Below are 14,202 nucleotides of genomic sequence, written 5' to 3'. Positions count from 1 at the left end.
ACGCTTTTCATCCACATGGCAACCCTGGAAGGGTCCAGGGCAATGTGTCTATTTTACAGATGAGAAAACTGAGGCTAAGAAGTATCCTCAAGGGGCTGTAATTTCAGGCAGCGCCACACATTTTGGTTATCTAGGTGTACCAGTTTGTTCTCAAATGTGAGCATGAATAAAAATCACCTGGAATGAGGGAGGGTGCTTGTGAAAATGAAGGTTCCTAGGTACTTAGATTCTAAGTTGGCAGGGCTGGGGTGAGCCCAAAGATAGCAAGTACCCGGGTGATTCTGAAACCAGGGGTTTAAGGAGTACTCTTGAGGAACCAGGGCCTTCTCGTTGCATTCTCTGTGGCCTCCAGCATCAGTCTCTGTTTCTTTTATAACCCCTCTCAGTTCCTGCTCTGAACCAGACCAGTGTTGGGAAGAGGCCCTACTGGAGCTCCCAGTTGAAAGAGGAAGCAGATAGAGAAGTCCAGTGTGCAGTCAGTGCTGGGCAAGGGAAGAAGTAACTCCAGTACCAGAGGGCTCCCTGGAAGAAGTGATATTTATACTGTGGCCTAGGGATCTCATTCTTTATTATTATTATTATTATTTTTAGTACTAAATCTTATTTTTTTATTACTCAATGAATTTATCACATCCGTAAGGGATCTCATTCTTGATTGCATCTTAGCTACCTTTTATTGTTTGTTTCACTTTTGGCCACCCTGAGGCATATGGAGTTCCAGGCCAGGAATCAGATCTGAGCCACAGTTGCAACCTACACCACAGCTGTGGTAAGTCCGATCCTTTAATCCACTGTGCCAGGCTGGGAATAGAATCTACATCCTGGCACTACAGAGATGACACCGATCCCATTGTGCCACAGAGGAAACTCCAGCTACTTTTTTTTTGATGGGCCCATCCCCACCAGATGGCAGGCAAGTTCATAGAAATTATCAAGCCTTTCACATATCTGCCCTCAGCGCTGGCACAAAGCCTGGCACAGAGGAGAGGACAATATAACTCAAATCAGCTGAACTGAGCAATGAGAAGTGGCTGATGGGGAGGTCCTGTGGCCTCTGGTTGCTCAGCACACTCACCTCCTCCCTTTGTAAAATCTAACATGGAATTACCTTAATAGTTGAAATCTGTGTCATATGTAAACATTTGTTACCTCAGTTTCCCTCCAGCCCCTTTCACTAAACTGTTAGATCCTTAGGGCCAGGAGTCAAGAAGGGGGCACAGAGCAGACTCTCAAAACATTTGTTGGGGTTCCCAAAGTGGCTCAGCGGAAATGAATCCGACTAGGAACCATGAGGTTGTGGGTTCGATCCCTGGCCTTGCTCAGTGGGTTAAGGATCCAGCGTTGTGGTGAGCAGTGATGTAGGTGGCAGACAGGTCTCAGATCTGATGTTGCTGTGGCTGTGGCCTTGGCTGGCAGCTACAGCTCTGATTTGACCCCCAGCCTGGGAACCTTCCAGGGGGTACCCTAAAAAGCAAAAAAAAAAAAAAAAAAAAAAAAAAAAGGTTTGTTGAATGAACGAAGGAATCAGTTCAAGCAGAAGCTGTGCTTTGGTTGTTGAAGCGATTCCAGCTACAGGAGGCTTTGGAGAAAAGCCCCAAGCTGTACTGGGTCAGACATTCCTCTCCATTTTCTGGCAACTCCTTCTGCTTGTGCTCTGGGTGGAAGGGATAAGGTGGGCGCAGGATTTGAAAGTAAATGGCATTGGTGGGGCAAGTTGAGGAAAGATGTGGCTGGGGTTTTGTAGGTGGGCTTGAGATCCTGGAAAAGAGAAACTGCGTTTGCAGTTTCTAGAGTTATGGCCTGAGGGTGTTGGAGCACCCACAGGTGGGGGTTCTGGGAGGTCACGTGGGGTCTGTGGATAGCGATCTGTGCACAACACACGTTCTGTTGTAAAAGCCTCCACTAAAGGGTATCAACAGGATGGGGTGCGTCGAAGAGGGGGTGGGGCCACCACTCCCCACACAGGGCCGTCCCCTCTAGGGGCGGGGAGTGCGAACGCGCCTGGCACCGCCCCGACAAAGCCTGCGCGCGCCCCATCCTGCGATTGGCGGTGCTTCCTCGCGCCGCCGCCCCGTCCCGCCCTCCGCCGCCGGTCCGGCGCGCTGCAACCAATGGGCGCCGTCGCCGTCGCCTCCGTCACAGCCAGGACAGCCAATAGGCGCAGCGCTCGGCGGCTCGTGGCTCTTTCGCGGCAAAAAGGATTTGGCGCGTAAAAGTGGCCGGGACTTTGCAGGCAGCGGCGGCCGGGGGCGGAGCGGGATCCGGAGCGGGATCGAGCCCTCGCCTCGGCCTGCTGCCATGGGCCCGCGCCGCCGCCGCCGACTGCCACCCGGGCCGCGCGGGCCGTGAGCGCCATGGCCGTGGCCCCCGCGGGCGGCCCATGCGCGCCGGCGCTGGAGGCCCTGCTCGGGGCCGGCGCGCTGCGGCTGCTCGACTCCTCGCAGATCGTCATCATCTCCACCGCGCAGGACGCCAGCGCCCCAGCGGCCCCCGCCGGCCCCGCCGCGCCCGCCACCGGCCCCCGCGACCCCGACCTGCTGCTCTTCGCCACGCCGCAGGCGCCCCGGCCCACCCCCAGCGCGCCGCGCCCCGCGCTCGGCCGCCCGCCGGTACGGACACCAGGGACACTGGGCCAAGTGCGCTGCCTGGACCCCGGCGTAGACCCGGGCGGGGCGCTATGTTTGGCCTGGAGGCGGCGAGGGCGGGGGAGGGTGGGTTGAGGCGCCCAGGCTGGGCGGTGCCGAGCTTGGGTTGGGCCTTCGGGCTCCGCCCCGGGGTGCAGGGTGACCTCGGGCCAGTCCTTGTTTGCTCCTCTGTGCTCTGGGCCTCAGCTTCTTCGCTGGAGCCTGTCTAGGGTCAGACTCAATGATAATAATGGCCCACGTGTATTCAGCTGTTGCTGACTGCCTGCCAGGCCTCTGGCAGACTTCAAGGCAGCTAAAACTCACATCCATGCTGTGAGCTAGCTCTGTGTTGTCACTGTGCCCATCTGAACTGTGCCCAGAGAGGGGAAGTGGCTTGCCCCCTGGTCACAAGGCTGCAAGTGGGATTTGAACTGAGGCCTGCTGGCTTCAGACCAGAACTTGTGGCTGGATGGTGGGCACGGCTGCTTGGGGAAGTCAGGGGAAAGTTCTGGGACCAGAAAGTTGAAGGGCCATTGAGGAGACCCTCCTTCCTGCCTGGATGCTGGACTGCCAGGTGCAGGCCTAGCCCTCCGGGCCTCTGGGGACAGGCCGCCTGGCTGGGAGGCCTTCTCTGCAGGGGCGGGGTGGCTGGGCCAGCTGCTGATTCCCCTCCCTCTGCCTGTCCTTCCATCTGCCACCCTCCACCCTCCCAGACTCTGGTTGCCATGGAAGCTCATTAATCAGGCAGGCAGACCCCTGGCCCCAGTGGAAGTACTGGGTGGGCTGGGCCTCTGGGAGCTGGAGAGGAGGCCCCCAGTGCTAGAAAAGAGTAAATGCCCCAGGGAGATGCCTTGATAAAGTGCTCCCTGAGCAGCAAGAGGCTTAAGACCAATTCAGATTGGGGGGGGGCTCAGAAGAGACCGCTGAGTTACAGGGGGAGAAGGGGGTGGAGGCCTGGAGCTTGGACCTGTGGGCCGCAGGACAGGGTGTGGAGACCAGTTTGACTGGCGCAGCCTGTGGGTAAGGGTAGGGCATGGATGGGCAGGCAGGGGCCAGCCAAGCAGTATGGGGTCTCAGCACAGGGCTTGGAGCAAGTGGGAGGGGAGAGGCAAAGCCCAGGGCAAGGAAGTAGTATCTGCCCAATTACTGTTGGGGGACTGGGTGGCAGCTGGTCCCTGAGGCATCCCACCAAGGTTCCCCCAGTCCCCCTGGCCCCTTGCCCAGTGTGGCCTTCCTTCCGGAATCACTAAGATGCTAATAATAACAATAGCAGCCACCATTATTTTGAGACTGTTTTGTGTGTTAGGCCCTGTGCCAAGCACTTTACCCAATTAACTCATTTAACCCTCTCAACAACTTTCCCCTTTTCCAGGTCGGGAAGCTGAGGCCTAGAGAGGTTAGAACCTTCCCTAGTTACTCAGCTAGTGAGTTGTGAGACCAGTCCAGATTTCCTGAGTGGTTAACCACTAGGATGCCTCGCTTCCTGGAGATGCTAATAGAGGTTGATGAAAGCACAGGACCCCTTCCTCCTAATGAGTGAGGGGGATGGAAATTGTACCGGGGTGGGTCGCTTGGCTGGTCTCCTGCACCTCAGCAACCTGTTACTGCAAGTACCAGCTTGGGGCCTGGACAGGTAGCTTCCATTTAGCTAATTGATAGTACTTGGCTGTGGGGCCTGCCCTCGGCAGTCTGAGCTCTAGGTTCAGAGGGACAGCCAGAGACTGGGCCAAAGACATGCCCTGTGCTCCACTCCTTATGGTGCCGGGGGCAGCCTCAGTGGGCCTGAGCATTCCCTTCATTCAGCACTTGTTGGTGAGTGCCTATGAGGTACTAGGCAGAGGCAGGTAAGGAGCCTCTGCCCCTCAGTGCTTAAGGGCTAGTAGACATTTTTCGCCGTGGGCAGGGGTGGGGGCTGGTGCTGTCTTGGAGCTGAAGTTGAGAAACATGGGCCCAGGTTTTGCCTTGAACATTGTACCTTTCGGTAGCCACTGGCCACCTGAGCTCTGGCCTCCACTGACCCTCGGCACTGGCATTTGTTTGGGGCAGCCCATGAAACAAGCTACAGACTCAGCTTCTGCACAGGTGAGCATTCACCGAGCACCTCCTGCATACAAGGCTCTGTGCAGCTTAGCCTTCCTCTTGGCCCTTCCTGTCCACCTCTGCCCTGTTACCCTGGCTGTTAAAAAACAAACTAGATATAATACATATTTACTATAGAAAAAGAGACTAGAAAGTTGAGGGGAACAAGGTCTCAGAGTTGTTTTCCTTTTTTCTTTTCCTGAGCCAGTTTTTTTGTTTTTTTGTTTTTTTTTTGCTTTTTAGGGCCACACCCTTGGCATATGGAGGTTCCCAGGCTAGGGGTCGAATCGGAGCTGTAGCCACCGGCCTACACCAGAGCCACAGCAACGTTGGATCCAAGCCTCGTCTGCGACCTACACCACAGCTCATGGCAATGCTGGATCCCTAACCCACTGAACGAGGCCAGGGATCGAACGTGAAACCTCACGGTTCCTAGTTGGGTTCATTGACCACTGAGCCATGATGGGAACGCCTGGGGTTTTTGGTTTTTTTAAAGTGATTATAACAGCTTTCTTTTTCTAAAGTATAAAGTTTTTCCTTTATTTCCGTATTCCAACAGCACACCATCCACACTTTAGAGATAAGGTCACAATCCTTTACTGTCCTCGCCCCCCACATAGAGATTACCCCTGAAATAGATTCTATAATAATTGAAACTAAACTAGAGGAAATGGTCTCATGAGCTTTTTATCTCCAGAAGGGATCATATAAATGCAGTGCTTTATAACTACATTTTTCTTTGCAGTATGTCTTTGGGAGGACATACTGTCCTCTGTCCTTCTTGACAGCAGTGTGGTATTCCAAAGGCTGGATGAACTAGTTTTTATGGTCCCTCCCATGGTTGGCGTTTGAGTCACCAGATTTTTTTCTTTTTTTCTTTTTGGCCACAGTGAGCAACAGCTTGATGGGATCTCAGTTCCCAGACCAGGGATTGAACCCAGACTGCAGCAGTGAAAGCGCCGAGTCCTAACCACTCAACCACCAGGGAACTCCCCATCCAGATTTTTCCACCAGTGCTCTGTCATCACCCCTGCCTTTCGGGTTCCTGTGCCTGCAGCAGCAGCATTCTGCTCTCTAGAAGTGGAAGAGCATCCATCTGCTTGAGCCCTTGTTTTAGGGTGTGGCATTGACCTGCCTTCAGGGTGGGCACCGGTACGCGGGGCAGGAAGGAGGCAAGGGGTGCTATTGGCAGGAGCATGCTAGGGTTTGGGCCCTAGGGGCAGGGCTGGAGAAGGGGTTCATTCTGGTTGGCTTGCAGGGGCCAGGTTTCTGGATTAGGCTCTGCCTAGCCCACCAAAGCTCAAATCCTGACTCCATCTCTCACAGAGGTCACTCTGTGAGCTCTTCAGGGTACAGGCTCCTCAGGAAATGGAAGTCAGCAGAGCACCTGCTGCAGGGTGGTCGGGTTTGATGATCGCATGCAGAGTAAGCTGTTACCTAGCGGTGCTCAGTGTACAGGAAGCACTCAGCACATGTTAGCTCCTCTCTCTGCAGACGCCTGGGGGAATCCACACCCGCGTGTGTGAGAGGGAGCGTCTGGGTCTGTCAGCGTGTGGGCCGGTTCATTCAGCAGATGTTTGTTGATGCCCAGGCCCCATGCCAGACCCTGCGTACAGAGATTATTTAGACCCAGTGCCGCCTCTGAGGGGCTCCCTGGCCTCTGAGTGAGACAAACACATCTGCAGAAACTTGTAGCGAGAGACCATGTGGAGAAAGGTTGGGTTTGAGGCAGTTCTGAAGGAGAAGAGGCTCAGTTTCTCTTAGGGGCTGGGGGAGACTTAAGTGACAGGGAGGGTGCCCACCCGCAGAGGGGACGCGTTGGCGTGAACTGGGAGGGAGGGAGGCGATGGTCAACCTGGGAGGGGACCAGCATGAGCGAAGGGTTGGAGGCACAGCTTTGGGATGAAACATGTCCGAGCACAAGTTCCTGTGGCGAAGCAGTGGCAGATGAGGATGCTAAGGTGGAGGGGGACAGATGGAGGCAGGGAAACCAGCCGGAAGACAGCTGAACGGTCCAGATGGGAGGTGATGGTGGCTGTGGTGACCGGATTTCTTGGCAGCTAGATGTGATGAGGGCAGTGTGTGGGGCTGCAGGAGGTTCTTGCTCAGGAAGCCTGGTGGTACGGCTAGGGTTAGGGTGGGTCAGGGTCGGGGTCAGCTTGACCTGCCTCTGAGACCTCCAGGGCAGCGTCCATCCTCAGAGGTGGAAGTCAGTAAGAGGGTGTCCAGGCAGGAATCCTGGCTCTGCCACTTCCTGCCTGTGTGACCTTAGGCCTCTCTGAGCTTCAGTTGCTTTAGAAGTAAAATGGGGCCGTTATTGTGCTGCCACATTCACAGGCAGAAACCAGACAGAGGCGCACCTGTAGCCTAATGATTTAACAAATATTTATTATCATGTATAGTTTCTGGGAGTGAGGAATTCCGGGGAGACTTAGCTGCATGCTTCGGCTCAGGGCCCCTTCTGAGGTTGCTGCCAAAAATGTTGGTTGTTGGGAGTTCCCGTCGTGGAAGTTCCCATGAGGATGCAGGTTCGATCCCTGGCCTTGCTCAGTAGGTTAAAGATCTGGCATTGCCGTGAGCTGTGGCATAGGCTGGCGGCTGCAGCTCCGATTGGACCCCTAGCCTGGGAGCTTCCACATGCTGCGAGTGCAGCCCTAAAAAGACCAAAAAAAAAAAAAAGTGTTGGTCGTTGGAAGGCATGCTGGAGTTGGATGATTTGCTGCTAGGCTTGCCTGTGTTGCCGTTGGCAGGAGGCTTTGTCACTGGGCCTATCCTTAGGGCTACTTGAGTGCCCCGGTGACATGGCAGCTGGCTCCCCACAACTATGAGTGATCCAATTAAGAGAGCAAAGAGGAAGCTCCAGTGCCTTATGACCTAGTCTCAGAAGTGACACACCATCACTTCTGTCCCATGTTTAAGGGGAAGGGAATTAGGCTTCATCTTTTGAAAGGAGCATCAGAATTTTTGCCAACTACCACAGGCCCCCAGGGAGGGAGTGGTGGGACTGAGGCTTGAACTTCTGCCTTCCAGCTGAATCTTCTGTCCTATGAGTAGGGCTGTGTCGCCTAGGGTCTCCCCTTGCTCACACACTTGGGCACATCCTGGTAGAGAAACTGAGGCAGGGGGCAGCCCCAGAGCACCAGGCCCCCAGCCAGGTCTCCTGTGGCCCCGCTGTCCTGGTTACTGGGCATCCTTCCATTGTTTTGGCCGTAGGTGAAGCGAAGGCTGGACCTAGAAACTGACCATCAATACTTGGCCGAGAGCAGCGGGCCAGCTCGGGGCAGAGGCCGCCACCCAGGAAAAGGTACCCCCAGAGCCTGAGCTAGGGTAGGCCCCCTGGCCGGGCCCAGGTTTGGGGGGTGTGGACAAACATGCTGGCACAGTAAGCTCTGGTCTGTCAGGCCTGGGGCTGAGCCAGGCCTCTGGGGGCCCCAGGGGGTGGCTGGAGTGGCCGCCTGGCATGGCTTCCCCAGGCTCTAGGGGGTGGGGAGTTCCCCGGCCAGAAGAGGAATGCTGTGGTTGGCAGGCAGCAGCCACAGGGCCTCTCTGCTTGGTCTCACTACGGGGAAGGAGCCATCTAACCACCCCACCCTGGTCCTCCTGCTTTGCATTGCCAGGGAGGCCGGTCTGGCTATGGGGGGGCCGGGGACTGAGGGACCCTGCCCTGCCTGGCGCCCCCAGGTGTGAAATCCCCAGGGGAGAAGTCACGCTATGAGACATCGCTGAATCTGACCACCAAACGCTTCCTGGAATTGCTGAGCCGCTCGGCTGACGGTGTCGTCGACCTGAACTGGGCAGCTGAGGTGCTGAAGGTGCAGAAACGGCGCATCTACGACATCACCAACGTCCTCGAGGGCATCCAGCTCATCGCCAAGAAGTCCAAGAACCACATCCAGTGGCTGTAGGTACCAGTGCAACAGGAGGGTGGGCGCAGGCCCGTGGCCGGGCCAGCCCGGAGGAGCTGAGAGCAGTGCCCACTGTGGCTGCCTGCATCCCTGTCTTACTACCCGGGAAACCGAGGTTTAGAGAGGAGGGGTGGCTTCCCTGAGGTGAGAGATGCAGGGAAGAACACAGATCTCACAGCCAGCTCAGTGCCACTTTATGTATTTCTTCACCTGGGTCACCACCATCTGGGTCAGTATCCCAGAAAGTTTCCTTGTGCCCCTGCCCAGACACTGTCCACTCTGCATACCACCAGGTAACCACTGTTTTGGCTTCTGTTGCTATTGATGGGGTTGTTTGATGCAGCTGTTTCATTCTCTTTGTTTATTTTGCTTTTTAGGGCTGCACCCGTGGCATATGGAAGCTCACAGGCATGGGGTCGAATCGGAGCTACAGCAGCCGGTCTATACCGCAGCCACACAATGCGGGATCCCAGTAAAATAGGAATTAAGAGGGAGTTCCGACTAGTATCCATGGGGATGCAGGTTCGATCCCTGGCCTCGCTCAGTGAGTTAAGGATCTGGCCTTGCCATAAGCTGTGGTGTAGGTCACAGACGCAGTTCAGATCTGGCATTGTTGTGGCTGTGGTTTAGGCCAGTATCTGTAGCTCCAATTGGACCCCTAGCCTGGGAACTTCCATAATGCCACGGGTGTGGCTCTAAAAGCAAAAAAATAGAAATGCTTGCATGTCTGCATTTAATGCCTTCTTGTCCTTTTATACACCTGCATAGTGTTCCATGGCATGTCTGCCACCATTTACTTATCCAGCTTCCAGTGAGAGACATGTGCGTGTTCAGACATTCAGGCCCAATTTTGAACCCAGCCAGCCTGCCTTGGAGCTCAGCTTCAGCTCTCTTTTGTTCCCCAACTGAGGAGGCAGGCCCAGAGAGGGGCTAGGGCTCACCTGAGTCTCAGAACAGAAGCAGCAGCAGATGCTTACTGAGGGTCAGGGCTCCTGGGAAGAGGGGCAAGGAGCTTTTAACCACCCCCCTCCTTTGCCTCCTGGCAGAGGCAGCCATGCAGCAGTGGGGATTGGTGGCCGGCTTGAAGGATTGACCCAGGACCTGCAGCAACTGCAGGAAAGCGAGCGGCAGCTGGACCATCTGATCCAAATCTGTACCACACAGCTGCATCTGCTTTCCGAGGATGCTGACAGCCAGCGATATCCTTGAATGCCTGGAAGGTGGCCATGGCGCCATCCCAGTGGGCAGAGAGGGGCTACTCTGGGCCCTGGATGCAGGAGAGGGTTCTGGTTTTGGATACAAATTCTGGCTCAGCATTTACTCATTCTGTGACACTGGACAGGTTACTTAACGTTTCTTGAGTCTCAGCTTCATGTGTAAAAGGGGAAAATTACCTTATTCTGAAGTTAGATTAAAACAAGGAAAGTTAGGAGTTCCCGTCGTGGCGCAGTGGTTAACGAATCCGACTAGGAACCATGAGGTTGCGGGTTCAGTCCCTGCCCTTGCTCAGTGTGTTAACGATCCGGCGTTGCCGTGAGCTGTGGTGTAGGTCGCAGACACGGCTCGGATCCCGCGTTGCTGTGGCTCTGGCGTAGGCCGGTGGCTACAGCTCCGATTCAACCCCTAGCCTGGGAACCTTCATATGCCACGGGAGCGGCCCAAGAAATAGCAACAACAACAACAACAACAACAAAAAAAAAACAAGGAAAGTTAGAATCAGTAATAATAAATATGATTGAATACAGTGATTCATGGTTGTCACATCCAGGTTAGAGATGTAAGTTTTTATTTGTCCTCTGTTTAAAAAATAGAAACTTTTGGTGGCGCCTGTGGCGTGCAGGAATTCCCAAGGCAGGGATCCAACCCGACCCACAGCTATGACCTGAGCCACAGCAGTGACAGCATTGGATCCTTAACCTGCTCAGCCACCAGGGGTCTCTGAAGCTTTATTTATTTATTTATTTATTTTTGCAGCTTTGGTTCTCACTTAAGATCCAGTAAACTTATTTATGTATTTATTTATTTTGTTTGTTTGTTTGTTTTTTGTCTTTTTGCCATTTCTTGGGCCGCTCCTGCGGCATATGGGAGGTTCCCAGGCTAGGGGTCAAATCGGAGCTGTAACCACCAGCCTATGCCAGGGCCACAGCAACGCGGGATCTGAGCTGCGTCTGTGACCTACACCACAGCTCACGGCAACGCCGGATCGTTAACCCACTGAGCAAGGGCAGGGATGGAACTCGCAACCTCATGGTTCCTAGTCAGATTCGTTAACCACTGCGCCACGACAGGAACTCCCTGAAGCTTTATTTTAAAGTAAGCTTTTTTTGGGATTTCCCATCATCGCTCAGTGGTTAATGAATCCGACTAGGAACCATGAGGTTGCGGGTTCCATCCCTGGCCTTGCTCAGTGGGTTAAGGATCTGGCATTGCTGTGAGCTGTGGCGTAGGTCACAGACACGGCTCTGATCCCGCCTAGCTGTGGCTCTGGCGTAGGCCGGCGGCTACAGCTCCAATTAGACCCCAGCCTGGGAACCTCCATGTGCCGCAGGAGCGGCCCTAGAAAAGGCAAAAAGACAAAACAAAAAAATAAAATAAGCTTTTTAAAAAAGAAATATTCAAATTATACATTTTGGAGATAACCATTAATCACCAAGGTCATGGGTCAGAGTAAATTCTCAGAACCAAGCCTGGATTTAAGTAATCTCTATGCAATTATTGCAGGCAGCCCATCATTACCTTAAGATTCAAAGGGGAAAGTGGTCTCATAGTACAGATGTGGAAACTGAGACTCAAGGGCCTGTGATAGACTTGAGTACAAACTATGCACCAGGCCCTGAGGTGGGAGACAGCTAGGACCGGGGTGACCGGACAGGTATGAGTTCTGACTTCTGCGCTGTGCCCGTGGGTGGCCCCTAAAGGCCAAAGGTCATGTGATCCTTGACTCCACCAACCCTGGCCTACGTGACCTGCCAGGACCTTCGTAGCATCGCGGACCCTGCAGAGCAGATGGTCATGGTGATCAAGGCCCCCCCGGAGACCCAGCTCCAAGCCGTGGACTCCTCCGAGGTAAGAGCTGGGACTCTGGCCCCGACCAGGACAGGCTGGGCCGGGCTGGTGGTCAGCTGAGCCTCACTCTGCCCTGCCTGCTGCCTCCGCCCAGAACTTCCAGATCTCCCTTAAGAGCAAACAAGGCCCCATCGATGTTTTCCTGTGCCCTGAGGAGAGTACAGGCGGGATCAGCCCCGGGAAGACCCCATCCCAGGGGGTAGCTTCTGGGGAGGAGGGCAGGGCAGCCGACCCCACCACTGCAGTGCCGCCACCACCATCATCGCCCCCTGCATCCCCTGCCACGGATCCCAGTCAGTCCCTGCTCAGCCTGGAGCAAGGTGGGTGAAGATGGGGTGGGGTGGGGTGGGTGGGGCAGGGCGGGGCAGGGCCCCTCTCCCAGGTGGGCGGGCAGGCACGACAGCCCCTCTGCCCTCCCTGCCGGGGTGTCCCCGGCCTGTGATGCTCCCCCGTCTCCCCAGAACCTCTGCTTTCCCGGATGGGTGGCCTGCGGGCCCCTGTGGACGAGGACCGCCTGTCCCCGCTGGTGGCGGCCGACTCGCTCCTGGAGCATGTACGGGAGGACTTCTCCAGCCTCCTCCCCGAGGAGTTCATCAGCCTGTCCCCCCCCCAGGAGGCCCTTGACTACCACTTTGGCCTTGAGGAGGGGGAGGGCATCAGAGACCTCTTCGACTGTGACTTTGGGGACCTCACCCCCCTGGATTTCTGATGGGGCTTAGGGGGACCAGGGCCTCCTGAGATGCTCACCCTGTCTCTGCAGCCCTGGAGCCCCCTGCCCCTGGCCGTCGTCCTAACCCAATTGGAAATGTTTAATTTATACCCCTCTCCCCTATCTCCAGAAGCTTCTAGCTCTGGAGTCTGGCTACTGCCAGGAGGCTGAGCAAGCCAGGAAGGGAAGGATTCTGTTTGTGGTGTGTATGTGCATGCACCCAACACCCAGCATGTGTGTACACGGGGTGAGTGGTGTGTGAGCATGTGTGTGTGCATGTACCGGGGAATGAAGGTGAACACATCTGTGCGTGCACTGAAAACACGCCCCAGTGTGTCCGTGTGTGTGCATGGGTCCGTGTGTGCGCGTGGTGGGGGCTCTAACTGCACTTTTGGTCTCCTTGCTCCAGGGGCCCCACGAGGCCCAGGGGGGCCACCTGCCCCCAGAATCCTGCGTGCTGACCAGGCCAGGTGGCGAGGCCTTGGCCTGCTTGTTTGCAGGACAGCGAGAGCACTTCTGTCGTCTTAAAGGTTTTTCTGATCGAAGCTTTAATGGAGCGTTATTTATTTATCAAGGCCTTTTTGGCAAGCCTGGGGCACCAGCAAAGGGTAGGAGGGATGTGGGGCTGATGCCGCAACTCCCTATACCTCTGAGCAAGGGCAGGGGTCCCTGAGCTGTTCTATGCCCTACTCCGAAGGAGCTGAGGCCTGAGTGGTTTATTTATTGGGAAAGTGAGGGAGGGAGACAGACTGACTGACAGCCATGGGTGGATCGAGGGGGTGGTCCCTCCCCATGGGGTCACTGCAGGGCCCCAGCTGCCCCCAGGATGGATGTGAGATGGGAGAGGTGAGTGGGGGACCTTCACTGACAGGGTGGGCAGGAGGGGTGGGGTGAAGGGCCTCCCCCCCAGCCCAAACCACAGGGGCCCCTCCTGTGGCATTTGAAGTGCCCCCTTCCACCCCACTTCTTGCTCTGCCCCACCCTCCAATCTGCACTTTGATTTGCCTTCCTAACAGCTCTGTTCCCTCTGCTTTGGTTTTAATAAATATTTTGATGGTGTTTGGGCCCAGTTTGGGGACTGTGTACTTGGGAGCAAATCAACGGGGTGGGAGAGGTCGAGCTTGCTGGGAAAATGTCCATCCTCTCCTTCCCTGCTCCCTGTCCCTGCCTGGATTCGTTTTGTTTGAGCCTCACAGGCCCAAGAAAGGTAGGCTTCATCATCTCCTTTATCCTAGTTTAAAAACTGCGCCAATAAAGTAATAAATGAACTCCTCTCCTTTTTTTAGCCCCAGAGAGGTCACTGATCAGTCTGCTATGCGCTATGCTCCTTCCAGATGTTTCTGGACATTTGTAAACATTCAACAGATAATTACAACAGGCAGATGCTGTGCGAGCTTCTGGGGACACGTGTTCTCCTCTCATGGAGCGCTCAGGATCTGTGGGAGGAGACAAACAAATGAGAAAATTAGGGAGGGCTTCCTGGAAAAAGTGGAGCTTGACCTGAAGCTGTAGGGTGGTACAAACGAACTGAGGAGGAAGCGGAAGAACCTACCAAACGGGGGAGGGTAGTATGGGCAAAGAGCCCGCAAGGACCTGAGAGAAACCAGTGTGGCTGCAAGCCTGACATGAGGGCCAGTGTGGAGGGAAGCTGTTTTACTTAAGGCTTTATTCAGGGGACAAGGACCTTGGTGAGTCAGAGGAGTGACACACCCTGGTTTATATTTTAAAATCTCCCTCTGGCTGCTGTGTGGAGAATGGGTTGAAGTGGGGGCCAGAAAGGCAGAGCAAGGGGCAAGAGAAGGCTGCGTTGAGCTTGGAG

At 55.2% G+C, this 14,202-nt stretch overlaps 1 protein-coding gene across 1 annotated transcript; it reads left to right on the top strand.

Annotated features, from left to right (window-relative positions):
* E2F1 (E2F transcription factor 1) lies at nucleotides 1,921–13,452 on the top strand. The gene is made up of 9 exons (XM_021077692.1): nucleotides 1,921–1,925; nucleotides 1,981–2,092; nucleotides 2,217–2,609; nucleotides 7,917–8,007; nucleotides 8,385–8,604; nucleotides 9,655–9,807; nucleotides 11,560–11,674; nucleotides 11,769–11,994; nucleotides 12,136–13,452. The coding sequence occupies exons 1-9, from the start codon at nucleotides 1,921–1,923 to the stop codon at nucleotides 12,381–12,383; spliced, it is 1,563 nt and encodes a 520-aa protein (XP_020933351.1). The 3' UTR covers nucleotides 12,384–13,452.

The sequence above is a fragment of the Sus scrofa genome, chromosome 17, assembly GCF_000003025.6.
Source record: "Sus scrofa isolate TJ Tabasco breed Duroc chromosome 17, Sscrofa11.1, whole genome shotgun sequence".
Lineage (NCBI taxonomy): Eukaryota > Metazoa > Chordata > Mammalia > Artiodactyla > Suidae > Sus > Sus scrofa.
This window is presented reverse-complemented; position numbering and strand designations above follow the sequence as displayed.

Bases quoted from the DNA above. Each gene is read 5' to 3' on its own strand.
- E2F1 (XM_021077692.1), top strand. The intron at 2,093-2,216 runs GTCCGGCGCGCT...GGCGCGTAAAAG, and splicing joins CGTCCCGCCCTCCGCCGCCG to TGGCCGGGACTTTGCAGGCA. The intron at 8,605-9,654 runs GTAGGTACCAGT...GCCTCCTGGCAG, and splicing joins AAGAACCACATCCAGTGGCT to AGGCAGCCATGCAGCAGTGG.